Source organism: Pseudonaja textilis, chromosome 11, assembly GCF_049901715.1.
Source record: "Pseudonaja textilis isolate UNSWEBS1 chromosome 11, rPseTex1.2, whole genome shotgun sequence".
Lineage (NCBI taxonomy): Eukaryota > Metazoa > Chordata > Lepidosauria > Squamata > Elapidae > Pseudonaja > Pseudonaja textilis.
The window spans coordinates 15,911,501-15,935,560 of record NC_142000.1 but is presented as its reverse complement, the minus strand read 5'-3'; the positions used below and the strand labels follow the sequence as shown (position 1 = coordinate 15,935,560).

Here is a 24,060-nt window from a genome sequence, read left to right as displayed (position 1 = left end):
GTTCATGAGCCAGTACAAATTGTGTTTCATGCCCATAAGGAGCCAGTACAGAATTCGCGAAAGCTTTTGCCAGCTGGTTCCCAACAACATTGAGATTGGGAGTTTTTGTGAAGCTTTAGCCAGAAGATGGTTTTGTTCTCTCCTAACGCGAAAAGATCCAAATAGAGATCCTGTAGATCGCTTAATGTTCTTTTTTTTCCTTCAAATTTTTTATCTGTTTTATTTATATAACACATAAAAATTCAATTTCAATTAAACAGTGTGTTGCTGGGTATAATTATTTTCAGGAAATGTTAATCAAAATGTTTATAATAATATTCATTACATTGATATTAATCCAATAATAATAATAATTTTGTTGTCTACTTTAACAAACCAACTTCATAGCATTAGTCTTTTTTGTATCCCCATGTTTCTAACTTCTGTTTTTATTATCTAACCATTGGTAAAATAAGTGCCATGTCAAAAAATATTCAGTTCCTTCTTTTCCCTTAATTATAAGTGTTAGTCTGTCCATTTCTGCACATTCTAATATTTTTTTAATTACACTCTCACCTAGATCGCTTAAGGTTTTGAGGCATCAAGTTAAGCTTTCTTCAAAAGCTCCCTTATTTGGTTGGATCCAACACTCATGGCGGCAATTGGATCTGCCAATGAAGTCCTTTAATTACCAAGGGTGTCCAACCTTGGCAACTTTAAGATTTGCAGACTTCAACTCCCATATTTCCTCCGAGGAATTCTGGGAGTTGAAGTCCCCCAGGTCTTGAAAGTTGGCATGGTTGGGCAAGTCCTGATTCATACCATCACTTGCTTGCCTCTTTTCCACAAAATAAAACACAGTTAATTCTTCTCTCTGCGGTGCAAAGTCAATGTCTTTTGCCTCCATTGCGGCTTCCAATTTTTTTTTATTTCTTTTATTTATGTATTAATTTAATTTATTTTTGTCAATTGCTTACAAGATAATAGGTATAAGTAAAAATATAGTTATGAATACATGGATACATATAAGAAAAATAAAAAGAAACAATATGACAGGGACAGTCGGCACGTTGGTGCGCTTATGCAGGCCCCCTACAGACCTCTTAGGAAAGGGGTGAGGTCAATAGTAGACAGTCTAAGGTTAAAGTTTTGGGGGTTTGGGGAAGAAACCACAGAGTCAGGTAGAGTTTTCCAGACATTGACCACTCTGTTGTTGAAGTCGTATTTCCTGCAATCAAGTTTGGTGCAGTTAACCTTGAGTTTGTGTCTATTGTGTGCTCTTGTATTGTTATGGTCGAAGCTGAAATATTCATTGACCAGTAGGACATTGCAGTGTATGATTTTATATACCATACTTAGATCGGACCGAAGGCAGTGTAGTTCTAGGTTTTCTAGGTCTAGAATTTCAAGTCTGGTGGCATAAGGTCTTCCGCAACGAGTAGAGGAGTGGAGAACTCTTCTTGTGAAATATTTCTGGACTTTCTCAACTGTGTTAAAAATTTAATTTTTTTTTTTGTAAAAAAATGCTACTGAAATAGGAATATATGTGCTTCTGTGTATTTAAGGCTTAACCAATTCTCACCGTTTGTCTTAAAGAAGGATGTGGCATCAAGCGCTCAACTTTTTTGAGAATCCTTTCCGTTTGCTTGCTCCGGGCTTTCTTTTCCTATCATGTTTGCAGAGACATGACTCATCTTCATTACACTCTGCTCTCTATTAACCTCTGACAGACATGAAAGGGCAGAAAAGGATATTTCTGTCCTTAGTGCCTGGATCGTTTCTCTTCTTAATTCATTGCTCTTTATGTCCACGTTCAAAGGAGATCCGATGACCGGTCTCTTATCGTAGAGCTTTTGTTCTTCGTGGCAATTTTTTAACCTTCCTTAGCTGTCTGACCTTTCACCTGTAGCTGAGCCAGCATTTTGTCGTCTTTCCTCACTGGGATGGGTAGGAATGTCCTGGTTATTTAGAGCTGTCTTGGAGCCTTGAAGTTATAATCGAGGCTTTCCATGTCACTGACCTATTAATTGTTCAGGCAACTTTGCTAATATGCTTCTATAAATCATGTTTACAGGAGAAGATCTGGGGCGTCGCAAACTGTCACCAGAACGTAGCGCATAAGGGTGATCTTGATCTTGTGAATGCCCTCTTTCTGCTATCCCTTGAAAAGGCGGGGTATGAAAACAACATGGCTTGGCTTGACCCAACTAAAAGGATTTAGACAGAGGTGGTTATTCAGAAGGTTCCGACCCGTTCTGGAGAACCGGTAGCGGAAATTTTGAGTAGTTTGGAGAACTGGCTAATCCCACCTCTGACTGGCCCCACCCCCATCTAGTCTCTGCCTCCCGAGTCCCAGCTGATTGGTTGGGTCTTCTTTTGTTGCCCTACACAGGAGAATGGAGCTGGAAAGCAGGTTAGTGGGGTGGGGTGGGAATGGAGATTTTGCAGTAACCTTCCCCTGCCACACCCACCAAGCTATGCCCACAAACCAGTAGTAAAAAAGTTTGAATCCCCCCACTGAATTTAGATGAGTAGGGATAATGATTCCTGGAATTCTCCCATTCAGGGAATCGCCTCTGGAAAAAGACAAAGTGAGTTTGCTGGAATCCGTCTCAGCCAGAACTCTTGTTCCGAACACATTTTCAGACCAGATGGCTGCTTTTCCAAAGCTTGCAGTGCCAGCCCCTTGGATTTTTACAAAATCAAAATTGTGTGTCCGTTGTTTGAATGAATGCATCTTTGGTGCAACTAAGGAGAAATTTCCTGACAGGCCAGTTAATCAGTGGAATGACTCGCCTCCAGAAGTAGTTCGTGCTCCAACACTGGAGGTTTTGAAAAAGAGATCGGACAATCATTTGTCTGAAATAGTCTAGGGTTTCCTGCCTGACCAGGGGGTTGGACTAGAAGGCCTCCAGGGTGCCTCCCGACTCTTTATTCTGTCATCTTACTTCCGGCAAGATTAAGGAGTGTTTACAAACCAATAAAAGAAGCCAGAAAAGGTAGGCGGGAAAGGGTAACGGGAAGACATTGGAAGAAATAAAGGAAGATACAGAGAATGGGGGGAATATTAGATATCTGCTAGAATACCTAGGATGGCACAAGAACACGCAGAAAAAGGAGACATCAGTAAAGCTGAAAAGAGGGGTGAGATCCAGAATTGAAGGCTAAAGACAAGAGGGGGACAACAGGTACACCGTGGTGGGGGCTGCTCATTGTTTACTAGAAAGGAGGAAAATCCCCCCGCCCCCAGGTAAGACAGACCACCTTTGAAAGAGAAAAGCCCATGTTTTCCACCTGACCTTACGGAGGGCGAAGAAAGAGGAGAACACGCACATCCAGGGGTGGGCTGCTGGGGGTCTGTAGGGGTTCTGGAGAGCCCCTAGCTAAGATTCTGCACCACTCAGAGAACACCCACAATCCCACTCCTGGCTGGCCCCGCCCTCCCCTCCCAGGAGTCAGTCCCCAAGAGGCCTGTTTTGGATGCGGGATAAGTGTAGGGTGTCCATGGAGGCTCGGGGAGGGAACTTCAGGAAGACCGGAAAACGGCCCATTTCCAGAGACTGTTTTCGCCCTTCCGGAGGCTCCAGGAAAGCCTCCAGAGCCCAGGGAGGACAAAAACACCCCCCTCCAAAAAAAGCCATGGTGCAGGAGGCTGACTAGGCCAAGCCCACCATGGCCACCCCTACCCAGCAACTAGGCAGAGAACCCCTTGGTAAAATTTTGAAGCCCACCCCTGCATACATCCCTCTTCCATTTGCCTTCAACGAAAGATGAGCAACCTTCAACCACAAAACACCAACCCTTCAGGCTTAAGTTTCAATTTTGCAGCCTCAGACATTTTTTTTCCAAGAGTTCCTTCTCGGCCAGCCTTGTTGTCTCTCCTGTCCCTTGTTTTCCTCGACCTTCGTCCGTTCATTTCCTCCGTTGGCTTCTTCTGTTGGCCCGCGATCCTGACGTCTCGTCAAGCAGGCTCGCCCTTTGCCCGATCGCTCCCTCCGAGGCGCCTGCCTGACTCTGCGCTGACTTTTCACTGCATTGCGTTCAGATCTGCTCCAGGGGAAAGCGATTTTGGTTTAGAAGATCTTCCTAGTCAATCGAAGCATTTATTTATTTATTTATTTTTATTTATTTATTTAGCATTTGCGGCTTTCTCCTTAATTGAGAGTGTCAGCCCTGTGAAACTTGAAAATGGGAAATGGAAATTTGCACAGCTGTTTTCCTCTTGCTTAATAAATACGCTTGCATAGTAATCAGCTCTCATCGGCCTGCATTGGCAGCCGCTTGGGTCACCTCCGAGAGAGGTCCGGGAGTTGACGCAAACTTCAGCATGTGACTGGGAGGTTGCTCTAAATGCGTAATTAGGAGCACGAGAGCCATTTTCCCTACCTAGATTGATTACCCCCCGCCCTCAAAAAATGTAATTGTTTGGTGTTGGTGGTTCTCACCACTCCATTCAGCTTGTTGGGGACGAAGTAGCGGCATGGCTGCAGGAAACGGGCAGCTTGTTTGGTTGGACTGTTGGCATTTGATAGCCGTTAGGTGCAGGGGTGGCATCCGACAGCGTTAACTACCAGTTTGGTGATTTACGAGGTTCGGTGATTTACGATGTGCTTCCCTGCACGCTGCTCGTGCGCGCCTGTAAATCGTCATCAACACGCTGCGTGCAGAGAAGCAGCCTTTGGGAAAAAAACACTTTTTTCCTGCTTTTTTAACTGCAGCTGTGCCTCGCACGGCAGCTGAAGTTGAAAAAGCAGGAAATAAAGGTCAGGTAAGAACCCGGGCAGGCAGGTGGGCAAAAGCTTCAGCAGACATAGAACGAAATGTCTTCAAAGAAAAACCAAGAAAGTCCAGTTGCCTCTTGAAAAAAGCACCTTTGGGAAAAACCATGACCTGGATGGCTGAGAATCTCCTCAGGTTTTAAGGAATCTGATATTGCCTAATGGTATCTAACGAGAGAATTCTGGAAAAGTACCAATCTTTTTGGTATTGCAAGCCTCTTGTTGTCCTTCACAAAAAAATTACAAACTCATAGAGTCATCTGAATATTGTCCACGGCTATCAGAAGTGCAGCCGTGGTAGGTGACTTTGGTAGGTGACTAAGGTATATTGAAGGGATTCACCTCCTAGTTAAAAAAATTTTTTTAGGATGCCCTAAAAGAAGACCTTTTGATTAGAAGATTTTAATTTTGCTTCTGTTCTGTTTTTGTTTACCTCTTCACGGCATCATCATCTAGTAACTCCTGGTTAAGCTCGGGTGGTAGAGTAGAGCGACGAAAATCCCTTGGAGGAAGTGTCTTGCAAAGCATGCTTTTTTTTTTTCTTTAGACCATTAAAGCAGCCGCATCTTTTCCCAGCCTTCATTAAACTAAACACCTGTTTGTTTACTGGGGAGAGAGCTTTAAGGATTTGAAGAAAGGAGTTTTGTCCGTCTTTTCAGAGGCTGCAGAGGTCCTCTTGAAGAATTTGCACACCCGTTCTCATTAGAAACGAGATAAAAAAAAACCAAACGGAAAGCTTAGGTCTGTAGGCTAAATTGGGAAACTTAAAAAATTAATCTGTCGTAGAAGATGATTCTGTTCTGTTACCATGAAATTGCATGAATATATCCAGTCAAAATGTATCTTGTATTAACAAGAATCAAACAGTGTCTTTATGTTTTCATGGTAAACCAACAAAAATATTTAGGTAGTAGGATACTGGTGTGTGTGTGTTGCGTGTGTGTGTGTATGTTTGTATGTATATATGTAGAATAGAAATAGGAAAATAATAGAATAAAAAAAATAGAATAGAATAGTAGAGTAGGATAGGATAGGATAGGATAGGATAGGATAGACCAAGTGTAATTAGACACACAAGGAATTTGCTTCCGGTGAGTAAGCTCTCAATGTACATACAACAATAGTGACAAGCAACAAAGTTATGGTCATAAGAAGATAAGGAGATAGGAAATAGAGAAGATGAGAATAATGATGGTAATGCTAACTTTTTAGATAGTTTGACAGCATTGTGGGAATTAGTTGTTTAGCAAAGTTATGGCATGGGGGATAAAAACTGTCCTTGTGTCTCGTTCTGACACACAGTGCCCTATAGCATCGTTTTGAGAAGTTGAAACAATTTATATCCACAACGCGAGGGGTCTGTAGATATTTTCACAGCCCTCTTTCTGGCTTGTGCAGTAGACAGGTCCTCAACGGAAGGCAGTTGGTAGCATATATTTTTTTTCTGCAGTTCTAATTATCCGTTGAAATCTGTGTTTCTCTTGATGGGTTGCAGTGCCAAACCAGACAGTTATAGAGGTGCAGAGGACAGGCTCATATTGTGGGTAAAATGGAAAAAATCAGTTCTTACCTTACTCTGTCTCATGTTAAATTCTTCAAATTTTTTTTAAAAAATGAAGTTGAAAGAAACAGTGCCTCAAGGATGTAAAGTACTGCAGGGCAGAGTCCTCCAGCCTTGGCAAGTTTAATACTTGTGGACTTCAATTTAAGCGACCATGATATGACTTGGTCGTGCCATTAGAGGGAATCTATCCTTGGCAGGCTAGATTAGAGAATCTGAAGTGACATGCAAATCAACTGGCATTTGCGGGGCAGGAAACTGCTCCTGAATTGCTGTATCATGAATTATTTCTCCGTTTGATTACAACTCTCCGTTCTTTTGGTGCACACGGACCATTTCAAAAGCTTTCAACAAGCAGGATGGCTATCCACTGGAGAACTGAATATAATTTTAGATCTAATTAAACTCTTGTCATTTATTAATTGCTCTTTAGGTTTTTTTGACAAGGCAACCCTGAATAGCTTGGCAGCATTGAAGAAAAAAACAAACAAAAAACAACAACACCAGGAGTAGCTTATTACATTAGTTCTTTCCTTAACATTCTAAATTTGTTTATTTTATTTTTTTAACTTGCCTCAGCTGATATATGTGTCCTGCGTGCATATTTTTCTGTGGCAGAGGCTTGTCACTCCAAATAAATTGCTCTTATTCCAGCCACAAAGATCTCAACACATACTCGTATTAAACAGCAAAGGATGACTGAATCTTTTCATGATCTCAAGCCGTGACTGTTATCATGTGCCATAAAACAAAGCTAGAGTTTGTAAGATCCGAGTATATAAATCCTCTAATATAATTGTAAATTAGTTTTTCGTTCTTAGGACATTTGACACGCTTTCATTAGGCTGTTTGTTTATGTCATTAGATGCTCATTCAAGGGCTGGTGGTTTGGATGCACAGCACGCAATAGACAATAAAGTGTAATAGCTGAGCTTGCATCACAATTTTGGAGCAGGACGTGCAACAGACTTCTGGAAGGGAAAAGAGATTAAGATCTAATGAAGGCTCAACATCCTTCCTTGTTTCAATCTTAGTCATTCCTGCTTGTAAAGAGACATAGCACGGTTGAAAATGGCTGTTTTAAAGCAAAGGAACACAAGCAAAGAAATAACATTTCAAGCACATGAGCCCTTGTGGTGCAGTGGTTAGAATGCAATATTGCAGGCTAATTCTGCCCCACAGCCAGGAGTTCAGTACTGACTGGCTCAAGGTTGACTCAGTCTTCCATCCTTCCACAGTGGGTAAAATGAAAACCCAAATTATTGGTAGCAGTAGGCTGACTCTGTAAACCATTTAGAGAGGGCTGTAAAGCATTGTGAAGCGGCGTATAAGTCTAAGGGCTATTGCTATCTATCCAAGGATGAACTTGGCTGCATGAGACGAGTTTCCCAGAGTGGCGTATGCTGGCTGCCTGTCCTACTTCTGCACCGTATTTTCTTCCCTCTTAGCTCCTTCGATCGCAATGGCTCCCAGTGCGTCGGTGGCAATAATTCGCTACCTAAGTTTGTGATGGAAATGAGGCTGCTTACTATTTGATCAGTCCCAGACCTGTCTTAGGGAAGTCCTACAAGGCTGTAATGTCCGCCATAAGTTAATAGCAAGATGTGAAGTAGGTTACTGGGAACATAGCACTCCCTAGATTTATGTACATTTTGGGCTGCATGGCCCTGGTCTCCGGTGCCACATAGAGGAAAATAATTTCCTGACTACCTCAGAGGATTCTGCCTTTTCTCTGTAGCAGAGCTAGCCATATAGAAAATCATTGGAGGCTTTTATCGCACCAAAAATTGATTGTGTTCTTGTGTCTGTACATGCGTGCAGGCGTTCCTTCATTTCAGAAATACATCTGGTCTCAGAATGGTCATTGCGTTTTAGGCCCAAAGGAGGGGCTTGGTGGAGAGTCATCAGAGCCCTGACATTTTGTAATGTCTTGAAAAGCTACGGTCTAGGAATAACTACTCTCTCATTCGATTTGTTTAATGTAGATATCAGTGAGTCATGGGGGCGTGATGATGGCTCAGCAGTTAAGAAGCCGAGCTTATCAGCTGGAAAGCTGATAGTCCGGGTTCGAGACCTGAGCTCCTCGCGATGGAGCAAGCTCCCATTCTTGCTTCTGCCCACCTAGCCTTTCGAAAGCATGACACTGCGAGTAGCCCTTAGATTTATATACCTCTTCACAGTGTTTTTACAGTCCTCTCGAATTTACAAAGTCAGCCTCTTGCCCCCAACAATCTGATTCCTCATTTGACCGACCTTGGAAGGATGGAAGGCTGAGTCAACCTTGAGCCGTTGAGAATCAAACTGCTGACAATCGGCAGAATTAGCCTGCAATACTGAATTCTAACTACTGCGCCACCACGGCTCAGAGTAGATAAATAGGTACCCCTTTGGTGGGAAGATAGCAGAATTCAGGGTTTCACTGCACACTTTGCACTGCGGCATGATGCCATACAAGCCACATGACTGCAGAAATGTTTCCAAACAACACTGACTCCCTCCTCTAAGAAAGAGAGATGCACACCATTCCTAAAATCGGACATCACTGGTTAGAGGAAACCTTTTATCTTTTATCAAAGAGCCATATAATTGGATAACTCTTTGTGGAATTCTTTCATTGTACACCCTGTATTCAACCCACAAAAAGGGTTTTTTAATAGGCTCTTCAACATTATTTGGCACTTGTATTGTGTGTGGAAACCCCTCAGTTGAGTTGCCCTCATTTTGATAGTCCCATACTTCAAATGTTGGTGAACATTTTGTATTAGTTGTTTTATTGTATGAGAGGATGTTCTGAATTAATATAAAATGTCCACTTGGAATTAGATGAACTCCTTAGGAATGCTTGTGGAAGATGCTGACTAGAGGATCTGTGGGTCGAAAAAAAAAAAACATATACTCTCCAACCTTGGCAACTTTAAGACTTGCAGACTTTCAACTCCCAGCCTGACTGGCTGAGGAATTCTGGAGTTGGAAGTCCCCAAGTCTTAAAGTTGCCAAGGTTGGAGATCCGTTGTATAGAAGATCCCAGGTTCAGTCCACATCATCTGTGAATTGAAAGAATTGAAAGGGAAACGATGGCTTCTTCTTGAGATTTATCAGCAGGCTACTGATCAAGTTAGATGGACAGATAATCTAACTAGTACAAGCAACATCTTACAGAAAATCAGGGTACGGCCTGACCTGTTCTCTTCTCGTGCCCAAAATTACATGTTCTCCTAAACACCATTGAGACTAATTCAGTAGCACTTCCTATCTCCCTGCTCTTTCGAAAGACCTTCCGAGTTTTGAGGCTTTCACAGCAGAACTATTTTCTTCTTCTGAAAACCGACATGAAAGCTCACCGTTCTGATGCTTGATAGCATTGCTTCAGCGGTGCGCCGCGTTGCTCTTCTCCATATTAACTTTTCATCTTTGCTGTGGCAGCTATAATTGCAATTTTCACCTGGCACGAATACCTGGACTCAATCAAATTGGGCACTGGACCATGCTGGAATACGGAATGAAGGCTGAGAATATGAATTAAACATGCCAGACTTCACTGCACCTTCTTCCTCTTGCCAGCTGGCAGAAATTGTCAGGCCTGCCACTTAGTCCTAATCTTCTGGAAGTGAAGAAAGAGATGGTTCCAAACTGGGAACTCCTTGTAGTCATTCTGCTTTCTAACATATGTTTACATCTTCCTGCATATGGAAGTTGATTATTTATAAAACACAGTCTTAACTTTAAACAGTCAAGACCAGAGAAAAGAAAGTTGCTGGGAGAGAAGCGGTTGGTTGGTTGGTTTTGGGTTTTTTCCTTGTAGACCATCTATACGCAATAGCAGCTTAATCCCATACAATCACTTGAAAAGGTGGTGAAGTTGGTGGGAGGATGCAGTGTATGACATTTGTAATTTTGATAGCCTTGACATAAACAGGTTGCCATAGTTATCCAGCTGCGCATCGATGGAAATAAATACAGGTAGTTCTCGACTTACGACCAGTTGCTTAGTTACGGTTCAAAGTTCAAATGGATGTAGGAGATTTGTCAGAATATTCATGAACTGGCAGAGACATGGTTAACAAAGTCAGCCAATGGGAGCTGAATTGGGGCCTGAGAGTCTGGGCGTGTCTTAGCTCTGTGCTCTCGATTCTGAAAATAAAACTGGTAATCTGTTCTGAGCTCTGGAAGCTGCTGTTTGTGTTTTGTTTATGTTATGTTGGAAGAAACTATTGGTGTTGTAAACTTTAACATGTTATTATGTAAACAAAGAAGTTAATGAATCCTGCTGAATCAGTCATCTGTGTGTTTTCTGGACTTGAATTTGCTGCAAAATCTCACAAGATTACAAGGCTGAGTGTTGGCAGGGTCAAATGCATCATTAGTTTGAAGTCTCTATGCCAACGTAAGAGACCTAAGTCCAGTCCCCCTTGAACTCCATTGACTCTTATATTCACCTTGACCATTAGATCTGATTCTTGTGTATGATAGAATAAACCTGTAGTACTTATGAACTCTTGTCTTGCTTCCTAATTTCTTGTACATGCTAACAGACACCCCCCCCCAAAAAGCTACTTACCGCCTGGTTCTGAAGTTCTCTCTCTCTCCCTCCCTCCCTCTCTTCCTTTCTCATTCTCTTTCTCTCTCTCTCTCTCTTACACACACACACACACACACACACACACACACACACACACACACAGAGTCATGTGACCACATATCAGACCCTCCACAACCGGCCTGCATTTATGGCGGTTCACAGTGTCTTGAGGTCAAGTGATCACAATTTACCAATTTTTTGCTGGGAACTGGTGTTTATTTCTGGTTTCCAGCAAAAAAAAACGCCCATAGCAAACAATGGGTTCCCTTAACAACTACAGTGTTCTCTTTACCACATGCTCCATTCACATAACCACCACAGCAAAAAATCAGGTTGTAAAATCAGGTCCAATCATGAGGTTACCTGGTTTAGGACCATCGTGACACACATCCGTAATTGCCCAGCTCCATTAAGGTTGTAAGTTGAGAACTATCTGTAAATCAATGTGCAATGAACTGCAGCAAAACAACCTGCTTATATTTAAGATCAGCTGTTGAGCTTTAAGCAGGAGGGGTCTACTTTAATAAGTTGAAGATCCAATGGAAAACTCGTCCTGTTTATCCAGAAAAATAAAATTCTCAACAGCTTGAAATGAGCACCAAGTCAAAATGTCAACCAGGTGTCCAATGCATGAAAAGTCTTGATTGCTGCCCTTTCCCATTTGGGATAGAGTTGACTCCATGTCAAATATCAAAGATAGTTTTACAAAAAAAGAAAAAGAAAAATAATGTGCCAGAGAACAAATTAAGGTTGATCAGGCTGCCTAGTAGCAGAGACAAAATTCTATCTGTAAGTTCCAACCTATTGCCCAAGCTGTGATTTATCGGGCTGTAATTTTCAAGTCATCTTGGATTGCTTAATTTAATTTATGTGCATGCATTGGAGCACAGAAGACCCAGAAGAATGTCATGCTCATAACTGTAACAAGATGAAATGAATGGTTCAAGGTGACTTACTCATCTCCATCGTGACTTCGGTGTTTGTTGTTGTTGGGGTTTTTTGTTAAGTTTTTTGTTTTAGCCTCGTCGGTCTTTTTTACTGTTTCTCCTTCGCCCTGCCTGCTTGAAAGAAGCCCATCAGCAAATCCAGTTCCGTGATTCATATAATCAAGTCTATTGTTGAACAGCAAAAAATGTTTCAGAAATGTTTCTGCTCAAAAATAAATGGCTTCGTTTCCAATTTCCCCGTATTGACAGGCGCTCTGAATGGCATTAAACAGGAAAGGACACAGAGCCTCCGTCCACGTTGCGCAAGCGGAAAGCAACGCTACTCTCCCATTCTGGCTTTAAGCAGGCTCGTTGTTAAATATATATATTTATGACAAAATAACACGCAGAGCGTTGAGCTTTTACCCCGCTTGCGTAAATGCTGAATGTCACTGTGTGATTCTTTTAGATGTAGACTTCAATTTTTAGTGGCAGGCAATCAACTCTGGTAGCAAAATTGCATTCCTTTGGTAGGCCTTAAGCAACATATTTATCGTGCCATATTTTTTTTTAATTGCATTCTAGCTGGACAGCTGAGTCAGTCTGCACATTTCGCCTTGCAGCTTCCATACACCGTTTTAGGTTTGGGTCGGAGCGCTAATTTTCTCGATCATTTATACGTCGGCATCCCTCGTCCCGCGGGGGAAAAGGTATGTTAAAACCCGCCGCTCTGCATGGAATGATCTTCATATTTAAGGTAAATCTGCGGGTTGTGTTTCCGGGTCATGCCTCGGAATCCAACCGTAGAATAATAAGCAAATTTTGGTGTGAATTTCAGTCTCCAGTGCTGCAAACTTTGGGTTTGTGTGGTCGTTGATTAGATGCCTCCAAGCAGGTATCCAGTCTTAGCAATCTCATAGATCGATTTTCTCCATTCTGGTCCTTCAGGTGTTCCAACGGTGTAGCCACCATCGCTGTATCTGGGCCCATCCATCTTGCTTGTGTGAAAGCTACCAGGTTTTTTTTAAAAAAAATCCTTCCCCCGGCCCCCCAGAATATTTTGGAGTTTACCAACAAGGTTGGCATTGTCCACAGTCTGTAAAAATCCTTGGAGGTCATTCAAGGAAAAACACACAGAGTGGGAACTGCTTTTAAAATCTAGGCGGTTTTCAGTGAACCGTAGCATTTTATTTAATTAATTAAATGTATGTTGAATTAAAATGTTCGTGAAATGGCTTTTTAGATGCATTTATTTAAATGTAAACAAAATGAGGACGTTTGGATTCTGCAGCGTGACTTTATTTGGTAAGGTGCGCTAACCAGGTGTTCCCCGGGGAACCTTTTCTTCCGCCTTCCAGGCTACCAGAAAACAAGAATGGACAGCCATCATCCCAAATTCCCAGCTTATTGTCATCCCGTTCCCTCATCACCTTCCTCGGAGGTAAGCTCTGTTCATTTCAGTCCCATTCAATCTTTGCCAGGCGAATTAGAATGAGCGGTTTGTTCAAAGAATATCTTCCAGGAAGACCTAAATCATTTCCTCCTCGTACAGAATTCTTTGCATCAGTGGAAAAAAAAAATCGAAAATCAAAATATTTACTTTGCTGGACGAGCATTGAGGGGAAAGTTGGAGCAATAAAGGGGAGTTTGAATTATCAGCTGGCTGTGTTTGCCTCCATGCCTTGCCCCGGGTCATCACGCTTTTCGTCTCCCTGTGTTCTGACCAAGGCTTCCTGAGACAGTAACAATCACACGCTGTTCCCCCCAAACCTTGTTTTTATTTCAACGGCTGTGAATTATATGCATTCACAGCCCGTACTGAGTCCCAAACAGTTTATGAATAGTCCAACAGAAGTCTGACACAGTCTTTCGAGATAAGGCTGATAAGCACCCACCTTTATCTCCCTTGAATGCTGCCAACAACTAAATTGCCAATTAGCTGTACAGGGCCAAACGGAGCACAAAGTCAACACGGAGCTTCAGAGTTTAAACCGACCAGAACGAACAAAGTTGCTTCTTGCAAAGGCTCCTGTCTCTTTGCCCCTCCTTTATGTCTTATGGGAGGGGCCAATCACCTCCAAGCCTTACTCCTGAGTTACCTCTTTTGTCTTAACTGTTCTTGCCTTCTGGCAGCTCTGCGCACACGCACACTGGGAACAGGCTCCCCTTGTTCCTCTGCCTCGCTGATGTCAGACTCTGGAGGCTCCGGAATCAGCACATAACTCCCAGATGGCCCTGGCCTCATCTCTGTGTTAGATGCAGATCCCTCAGCTGAGTCCTCCCCAGACTCAAGGACTGGCCCGTGTTCCTCCCCACTGTCCAACTCCGCTGCCAGTTCCGCAAGCCGCCGGTGGACCACAACAACCTGTCGGATTTCTCTCTGAATCCAGATATCCTTTCTCTTTTTTTACATGAGCATCTTTTATTCTCAGCCCCTGGATACTGTACAGTGTCACACTCCCAAAACCTTTTGTGACCTTTTTTCTTAATACGGTACCGAACACAAAAGCTTGCCTGTGGCTTTTTTCAACCCCAAAACTATTCTATTGCATAAACTTCAGCTGCTGTTCCTTTTCTCTAAACTTCACGCTGATTCTGCGCTTGCATTTATTTTCCTATCTCTCTCATTCTGCTGTCTTCCTTATGACTTCACAACTGTTCCTATTCTTATTTAAGCTAAACATTTCTATCTCTGGGTTCTGTTTCTATGCTCCCATTTATTTCTGTGTTGGCAACACTTATTTTTTAAAAAATCTTAACTATTTCTTAGCTCTTTACATCTTTCTTTTTTCCCCTCAAGTTTTCAAGCTTTTGTAGCCCATCTCAGTCCATTTGCACATGAAAACCTTTTTCCGCTCCTTTATAAACTTGCAAATGGCCTTCCCACCCGCCTACCCCAGGCCTCTAAACTAGCACATTAAGTTCTTTAGATCCCGTGCGGGTTTGTAAAGCCCTACACTTGGATTGCTGCTCTCAATTACTGTCCATTTTGAATACATAGCAAGATGAGGAAGCTTGAGCGTTCACAAGGTTGATGCTGTATGGCAGTGGTCCCCAACCAACGGGCCCTGGACCAGGACCGGTCCATGGATCATTTTTTACCGGGCCGCAAAGAAGTGGGCGCCGCCATCTTGTTTCGACGGCACTTGAGAAAGTGCTTCCGGGTGAGCTTGTCGGTCGTCAGTTGGAAAGCAGCGTTTGGGTGCTGAAGGAATCCTCGCGCCTTAGTTTCATCAAAGGGGGGGTGGCGGCTTCGAACGAAGAGCCGTCCCAATGGCGGCGGAGTCTCACGTTACTCAGGAGGAGATTAAGAAAGCCCGAAAAGCCCATCGACAAAGGTACAAAGGAGGAGTTGAAGGTGGCGGGGAGAAGCGGGGAACAGCTGGCTGGCCGGTCGCTCGGCTCACCTTGCCTTGGTCGTGCGTGCTGATGCCGGTACCGGTCCGTGGATCATTTTGTGATGCCGGTACCGAGCCGTGGGACAAAAAAGGTTGGGGGCCACTGCTGTATGGAACAAAACTGTGAGTGAATCTAGATGTTCTGCTTCAGATACCACGAAGCCGCCTCCCAGAAGGAAAACAAGTCACGAAGAGGACAATCCTCTGGACCCTACTCAACCATCGTGTCAACATCCCACATGGCATTATATGCTGTGTGCTGGATAGCATTAATCTGGAATTGTTACATAAACACCAAGAGAACAAGGTCTGACCCTCCCTGAGTGCCTCTGAGTCTTATCTGATCTTTCCTAGTCAAAAGCTGCCACTTGGGAAGATTCCTGTATTATAGGCAGAGACCAATAAAGTAGCTAGACCGAACTCAATGCCAGCGTACATCTGGTTGTTCCTGCCTGACAGATCCAATGGAGCCAGTGCAACTTTTCATATTGCAAAATATCCTGCCACACATATTATACATGCCTTTTTAGAACTATATACTCAGGGAGGAAAATTGATATGTTCGTGTAAAAGTAACAAAAGGCATTCAAGGGTTTGAACAATGAAAATAAGGTGTAAAAAAATATCCCAAGGAATTCGGATAACTCAGGAAATCTAAATTAAGCTCTGATGACTCAAGACATGATAAAGCATCATGCGACTCTTGTAATCGGATCTCAGTTCAACAAAGCAATGCCTCCAGTTGTGATACCCTCCTTCTTTTAAATGAACAATAAGTATTCAGGCTTCTTCCTCCAAATGAATTTTAATCATTACTCTGTTATTTTATTCCTGGCGGTTACCGAAGAGCTGCCATTCCAGATTTATGTATGTTATAAAAAGACCACATTGATTTCATTTTGTGCTCTGTTTAAGATTTATTGATCATAGAGGCTGACCTCAACAGTTGATAAATCTTGATTATAACCTTAAAACAAAACCATTCTTGTTAATAAAAATTTTAAAAAAGACCATGGTTTTATTCATCTTTGGAACTTTATAATGTAATCATAGAGCAATTGGTTGAGAAAAACTGAAGGCTGCCTAGATAAGTAATATGTCTAGAAATAGAGAAGTCATTCAGGAAAGGCAGGGTGTGGTTTTTTTGCGGCTAGTCCTTGACTTACAACAGTTCATTTAGTGACCATTCAGAGTTACGATGGCACTGAAAATTTTTTCATAGTTACAACCATGATCATGGGATCAAAATTGGTAATTGGTTCATACTTACGACCTGTGATGACCCGGGGCATGGCACAAAGGCAACACAGTCAGATAAGCAATAAGAATCCCTTTATTGTCTCCAACTTTTCCCCTAATGTCCAGGTTACCTGGAGAAAAACTCTCCCAGAATCAAGTCCAAAATGTGGTCAACACAAAGTCCAAACAAGCCAAACTGAGGTAATTAGTTTGGCAGGGCAGGAGCAAGAATTTCAGACTTGAAGAGAATGGCAAAATTCACATGGTTGGGAAGATGCCAGGAACATAGATAAGTCACGATAATACAAGATAAAGCCATGTTTGCTCCCAACAGTCTGCCGCACGCAGTCTGCCTTTCTTATAAACATTCATTCCCAGCTGTGGCTAATGAAGGGAATCAGGGCCCTTTCCTCCCCCGTAAGCCATGCAATCCACGTTGCTCCCTTCTCCGTCCCTCCCTGCGTGCCTTAGGATGAAGAGGGGGTGGGCCTGGGCCTTCCTCTGAACTCCCTCCCCCTTGTTCTCCCTCTCCCCTGCTCTGCCCAGCCAGACTTTGCCCTTCCACAGTTTCCTCCACAGTCAACAGAGCCACACTCTCGCTCCCTGTCAGCTGTTCATCTTCCTCCTTGGATTCAGACTCCGACAGGGGAATGACATGACCGCTGCTGCGTCCCCACTTTTGCGACCTTCTGACAAGCAAAGTCCATGGGGAAGCCAGATTCGCTTAACAACTGGGTAGCTAGCTAACTGATGAATTGCAGCGATTCACTTAACAACGGTGGCAAGAAAAGTCATAAAACGGGGAGCAAAACTCACCCAACCCATGTCTCGCTTAATAGCAGAAATGTCAGGTTCAATTATGGTCATATGCCGAGGACTTCTGGTACATTTCTACGATAAGCATGATCCTCCATTGGTCCTGTTTTGGAAGTGACTTGTAAAAGTGACCAGTTTCGGCTTTCCCGAAGTTGCTCATGCAGGCTGCACAACCTAACGTTACTCAACTTTAAGGCCTCTGGACTTTGGCTCTGAGAATTCATTTCAGCCAGCAGGCTCCAGCCTCAGTTAGGTCATAAGTCAAGGACTTGCTGTCAGTTAATTTAATAAAACAAATGAATCCCCTGGAGGTTCAGGGAAGCTCAGGAAGGTTAGAAGCACGTCATTTATTTTAATTCAGCAGGCAGCATCTCCTTATTTATTTATTTACTTTTTGAAGAAGGAGGAGGAAGAGAAGAAGAAGAAGAAGAAGAAGAAAGAAGGAGAAGGAGAAGAGGAGCTTAAAACTGGAGAGAATTGGAGAAGCGATCGGAGCACCTCCTTTCAAATGGGCCTCCCTGAAGAGCGGGGTCCTTGCCTCTCTATGGGCGAGCTGGAATCGCGCTCTCTCTCTCTCTCTCTCTCTCTCTCCGTGAATTGGGCGTTGGGAGGTTTCATTTTGCTGAAGCGCATTAAGTGGAATCGATATCAAACGGCTTTTGTCCTGAGAAAAGCGCACGATGATACACGAGTGACTAAATGCCCCTTTGCTGCTGAATATTGACATACTGCTTATGAACTTCCAATAATCTGTGCAGCCATTTGCCAAGCAATTAAGTACAGGGACGCCATCACTTTCTCCTCCTCCTCTTCCTCCATCCTCCTCCTGCTGCCTCTTTCCTCCTTGTCCTCCTCCTCCTCTTTCCTCCTCCTCCTCCTTCCTCCTCCTCCTCTTTCCTCCTCCTCCTTCCTCCTCTTTCCTTCTCCCTCCTCCTTCTTCCTCCTCCTCTTTCCTTCTCCTCCTCCCTCCCTCCTCCTCCTCTTTCCTCCTCCTTCCTCCTCTTTCCTTCTCCCTCCTCCTTCCTCCTCCTCTTTCCTTCTCCTCCCTCCTCCTCTTTCCTCCTCTTTCCTCCTCCTTCCTCCTCTTTCCTCCTTCTTCCTCTTCCTCCCTCCTCCTCCTCTGTCCTCCACCTCCCTCTTCTTCCTCACCCCATTTACTTCTAACACTGATAATGATGTTGGGTAATGAAATGTCTGCAAGAAAACAGTCGGGCTCAGAGACCAGCAAGGATCATACAAGGCCTCCTCTTCCTCCTTCTCCTCCTCCCTCCTTCTTCTTGTTCCTCCTCTTCCTCCTCCTTATGTAATTATAGGTAGGACTCTAAAGTTAGTTCACTGTTTCAGCCTGAATTGAGAGAGAAAGTTCTTCCACTCCTTAGGCATCTCAGTGATACCAATCAGGACATACCTTAGTCCTCGGCTTAACAACAGTTCATTTAGGGATCGTTTGAAGTTAACAACAGCACTGAAAAAAGCGACATACGACCCTTTTTCACACTTTACGGCCCTTGCACCCCCCTCCCCGGTCACAGGAACAAAATTTGGCCAGCAACTGGTTCATACTGATGACGGTCGCAGTATCCAAGGTCACATGACCCCCTTTTGTGACCTTCTGACAAGCGAAGTCAACAGGGTAAGCCAGATCGTCTCAACAACCATCTTACCCACTGAACAATTCCAGCGATTCATTTAACAACGGTGGCAAGGGCGGTCGTCAAATTCACTGAACAACTGTCCCGCTTAGCCACAGAAATGTTGGGGCTCCATTGTGGTCGCAGGTCAAGGACTTACCTGTATTGGCGTTATCGAAAAGTTGACTCCGGCGAGGCTGAAGGGGAGAGTTGACTTTCTTTGCTTCGGTACCTAACAACCGAAACTTGCCCCCTGAACCTCTGAAAGGAACATTACGAAGTCTAGGAAGAAAAAGCCTCCAAAAGAGAGAGAGAGAAATGCTCTAAAATTGCCTGCTCCTCGTTATAATCCCTTCGGATCATAAAACCCGCTAATTTCCCAAATACGCATCCCTTCCCATCATCGTTTAGACATTTAGAATATAAATATTCTGATGATTATGGTTCGTGGCACGATTAGCCAGGTGTTTAGAGACTGAATGTGGCATGTTTATCCTCCTCTCAAGTTCTTCCCAAGGACCAGGGATAGCCAGATGTTGTTGTTTGACGGGATTTTGGGAGGTATCCTTGCAGGATGGAAGCTGTTCCAAATCAAGCTGCCTTTTGAGTTGATGGATGGCGATTGTCAACGCCAGTGGTGCTCCAATGGTGCTCCAGATGTTTGGGAATTGCACCCAAGGCGCCTATCACGATTAGAACTATCTTTCCTTTTTTTTTTTTCTTTTCTTCCCCTCTACCACACTCATTCTCTTTGCAGGTCTTTATTTTTTTTTTTTTTCCCCAGTCCTTTTTCTTCTGTTACACTGCCTCCAAGTACTACGACATCCATTAGCCAGACTCTTTTGCGTTTGTTTGTTTTTTGATCTTTCTTATCAACAGTTGTTAAATCTGGCCTGTTCTGTGGCGAGCATTTGAATTCCAGAGTCTCAGAGATTTTCCAACTAGACACAAGTACAGTTTTTTCCCCGAATGCCATCACTCTGCTAAACCACTAATTCCTACAACACTGTTCAAACTACTTAGTAAGATTGTATTATTATTATTATTCTCATCTTTCCTATTACCTATATCCTTTTCTACTTATAACAAACGTTGCTTGTATCTGTACGATTTATATTGTTTTATTTAGTTTCCTTAGTGTGATTTATGTTGCTTATTTAGTATCCTATCGCTATCACTAAGTTTTGCATCTTATGATTTATGATGAATGTATTTTTATGATGACTGTGATCATGATTTATCACTTATAGCTTTTATGTACAATGAGAGCTTATGCACTGGAGACAAATTCTTTGTGCGTCCGGTCATACTCGGCCAATAAAGAATTCTATTTTATTCTTTTCTATTCCATCCCATCCCATCCCATTCTCTCCTATTCCTATTCTATTCCATTCCATTCTCTCCTATTCCTATTCTATTCCTATTCTATTTCTATTTCTATTCTATTCTATTCTGTTCTATTCTTGTCTTTGCTTACTGTAACTGTGTCTATTGTGTGGTCCCACCAGTTATTATTATTAGTCATTCTTAGAAAATTGGCTTATTTCCTGCCACCCAGTTTTCTTCATTTTCTCTCTTTGTTCTTGTTTGCACACATCAACCTGGCAGTGACTCAACAGCTTCAAAATACAGGTTAAAACCTTACTCTGACACGACAGATGTCTCCATGCCAGGGAACAAAGAGAAGTTGTTACTCATGCCTTTGTACTCTCTCAAACTCCACATCCGGGACGCTTGGGATCAAACATCTGTTTCTTTCTTGGCTTTCCCAATCCCCTTTGGAAGAGTTTCTCTTCATGGCTGTCCCTGGGATCACTGATTTATCTTGGATTCTTCTTGTTTTTTTTCCCCCTCCCAGCTGGAGCGCTAAGCTGTACCTGACCCCGAGTAACATTGTACTGCTAACAGCAATTGCCTTAATTGGAGTTTGTGTCTTCATTTTAGCCATCATCGGCATACTGCACTGGCAAGAGAAGGTAAGCTTGTCAATATTCTTGTACCTGACTCGCTGAGCCGAGACCACTTTTAGAAAGAGCTCTGTATCATACTGAGAGTTGAAAGTAGAAAGAAGAGCAGTAGCACTTAGACTTCTATATCGCCCCATGGTGCTTTACAGCAGTGGTCACCAACCAGTGGACCGGGGACCATTGGTGGTCCGCGAGAAAATTTTGGTGGTCCGCAGAGAAATGTCGCCCCCAAAGCAATTAATCCGGGCTGCGCAGGAACACAAGGCTGTGCCGCCCACAGGGCCCGTGGAAACACAAGGCTTGCGTCGCTTGCATTGCGAACAACACGAGGTAGTGAGGCGAGGTGGGAGGGAGGGAACTTGCCTCAATCGCCCCATGTGCCTCGCCTGGCCACTGGGCTGCTTCTTTCCTCTTTCTTCTGCTTTTGGCTGAACGCAAGGAAAGCAGCAAAAGTCTTTCTCTTCCCCCAAACTCCGCCAGAAATGAGTCTTTGGGACCCTGCAAGGCATCCTGCTCCAAGAGGCTGCACCATTCTGGTGGAGTTTGGGAGAGAGAAAGAAAGACTTCTGCTGCTTCTGCTGTTTTCCTTGCATGAAGCCAAAAGTCTCTCTCTCTCTCTCTCTCCCCCTGAGAACTCAGAGCTGGAGATGGTTTCCTGCGATCCCAAATAAAGAATGTTTAGTGGTCCCTGAGATCCAAAAGGTTGGTGACCCCTGCTTTACAGCACTCTCTGGATGGTTTACAATGTCAACATATTGCCTCCCCCCCCCCCCCCCCCCAAAAATATGGGTCCTCGTTTTACCCGCCTGGGAAGGATGGAAGGCTGAGTCAACCTTGAACTGGTCAGGATTGAACTGCTGGCAGTGGGCAGAGTCAGCCTGCAATTCTGCATTCTAAACCACTGTGCCACTATGTCTCTTTCAATTTTAAATTAAACTTACATTTAAAAGCTATTCTTTAAATTATAGAGGGGCTTTCCCGTTGCACAAAGCCACAATTTGCTCAGCCGGACTCCATGCAACATACCAAGCGAGGGCTGCACAACGTTTTCCAGGCTAATGGGATGCACTCATCCTTTACCTGACCTGCTTATAATGGATGCCTTCCAAAACTTACTGGATCGCTGCCGCAAGATTGAAGTTACATTTCTTTCCCTTTCCTTTTCGTGTATCTGTTATTTAAATAGTTCATGGGTTTATTCTCCAGTCATGTGTTAAATCATTTTCCTCTTTCTGTCACTTTTCTGTAACATTGGTTAGAAGTGACCGAGGCTGGGAATGACCCAAAGGCTTAGGTTGTGCCCCTCTGTGCAAAAATTGTAAGCCAAGGCAGTCAAAACACAGTAAATACTGTAGATCCTACTCATTGCAGAAGGCTAAACCTTAATAAATCCACATGGTTATCAACCTTTAGCAGTCAAATGATTGCTGTACACAGAGCCAATATTTTCCGCTTCTTAATGGGAATTTAAGGGAGGACATTGGCGCCATCAGTTGAGGTTTACCCCTTAAAAAACCCCTATGTGGAAAAACTAACTTGATATTTATTTTTGAAAATTCCAAGTATTTTGAAGTAGATATTAAGCCTCAGGAAGTCAAGACACTCCTTCTCTCCTTAAATCCTCATTTTTTTACACCAGGTGTTTTGGAGTTTCTTTAAGCCACAGCATTTTCTTCCATAATTCCCTTCCTTCCTTCCTTCCTTCCTTCCTTCCTTCCTTCCTTCCTCCCTCCCTCCCTCCCTCCCTCCCTCCCTCCCTCCCTCCTTCTCTCTATCCTTTCCTCCTTCTCTCTATCCTTCCTTCCTTCCTCTCTCCCTCCCTCCTTTCTTTTTTTCCTTCCTTTCTTTCTTTTCTCTACCTTCCCTCCCTTCTATCTTCCTCCCTCCCTCCCATGCTTGTTTCCTCCCTTTCTTCTTTTCTCTCTCCCTTCCTTCTCTCTATCCTCCTTCCTCCTTTTCTTCCATTAATTGGGGGGAAATGTGTTGGAATGGTGACCGTTGCCAAGATTAGAAAGAACAAGCCTCTTCTGCTCTCCCAATATGCTCTCCAAGGTCCCAGGGAGGTTAAAGGGCCGCATTGAAATGGCCTTTTAGAAGTTTGTTGAGCTGGAAACATTTAAATGACCTCTGCCCGTTGGAGGGGGGGGAGGGGGCAGAGGTCTTGCCTTGAAAAGCTCCCAGGACAACGTGGCTCGGGCAATGAAAGAACTTTAAATGAGCTTTTTTTTCTCTCCTGCTTCAGCTAAGCTGCAGTTTCTTCCCTCTGAATTAAGCAGCCTTGCTGGCTTCCTTATTGACAAGCTTCCAAACAGATTTTACCAATCATGAGCAAAAACTGCTATTTTACTCTGTTGAAACACCTCAATTCCCAGAAGTAACTTAAATAGCCTCCTTTTCAATGCCACAAAAGAACAAGAGCCTGTCCCCATTTCTCGTAGGGCTTTCTATTCGTAGCTAACCGTTCAACAGTGGAGGTAGATAGTTAAGTGTTGCCGGCTGGGCAAGCCATAATCATACCTGTAGAAATTATCACAGTGGGTTGTTGTTGTTGTTTTTTGAGGCTTACGGCCGTTTGTTGTTGTCCTTTAATGACATAAAGTAACCTAGTTAAGCATTTCCAAAGGTTTTGCTTGCCAATTAACTGAGCTAGAACCACGGATCGTTGTGCAACGTTAGCACCACCGGAACAGGAAGGGCGTACAAAAAGCCAATAATGCAATTGAGTCCTTGAGACAACACCCGACACGCTAGGCCAAACGATGTCAGCGCAATTGTTCTTTTGCTCTTCCGCCCCTGAGTTCTAAACCAAACATCATAATACATCAGTTGGCTGCTAGGCTTGCTAAAGAAACAGAAAAACAAGAGAGTGAAGGGCGCTCTAATTTTAGCGCCGAAGAAAGTCCCTTATTTTGAAGAACGGTACAGAAACTGGGATAGCGTGGATTCTCCTGGAAAGACAACCAGCTTATAGGTGGCTTTGTTTAGCATCTTCCAAGCCCGGGTTTCGACAGCAAAGTTGTTCCCTACCGAAATTGTTCAAATTAAGTATAGTTGAGGATGGGCCTTTTTTTTTTTCCCCCTTCCCTCCTCCGTGGTACAAGAGATGGGACACCGCAGAGGAAGCATCTGTGTGCTTCGCCATTAAGGCTAAATGGGAATCGCTGTGGTGCGGTTCCTTCGACGCGC

General features: G+C 43.5%; 1 protein-coding gene across 2 annotated transcripts in view; it reads left to right on the top strand.

Annotated features, from left to right (window-relative positions):
- The window catches only part of ITFG1 (integrin alpha FG-GAP repeat containing 1), an 84,425-nt gene that overhangs the window by 55,837 nt on the left and 4,528 nt on the right, over window positions 1-24,060 (top strand). The window contains exons 15-17 of one of the 2 annotated variants that reach the window (XM_087940667.1): window positions 12,409-12,533; window positions 13,182-13,264; window positions 20,852-20,883. In XM_087940667.1, the coding sequence (XP_087796793.1) occupies window positions 12,409-12,533; window positions 13,182-13,264; window positions 20,852-20,883 (240 nt within the window). Of the gene's footprint in view, window positions 1-12,408; window positions 12,534-13,181; window positions 13,265-20,765; window positions 20,884-24,060 lie in introns of both variants that reach the window. The other variant, XM_026713997.2, reaches the window with a different exon arrangement.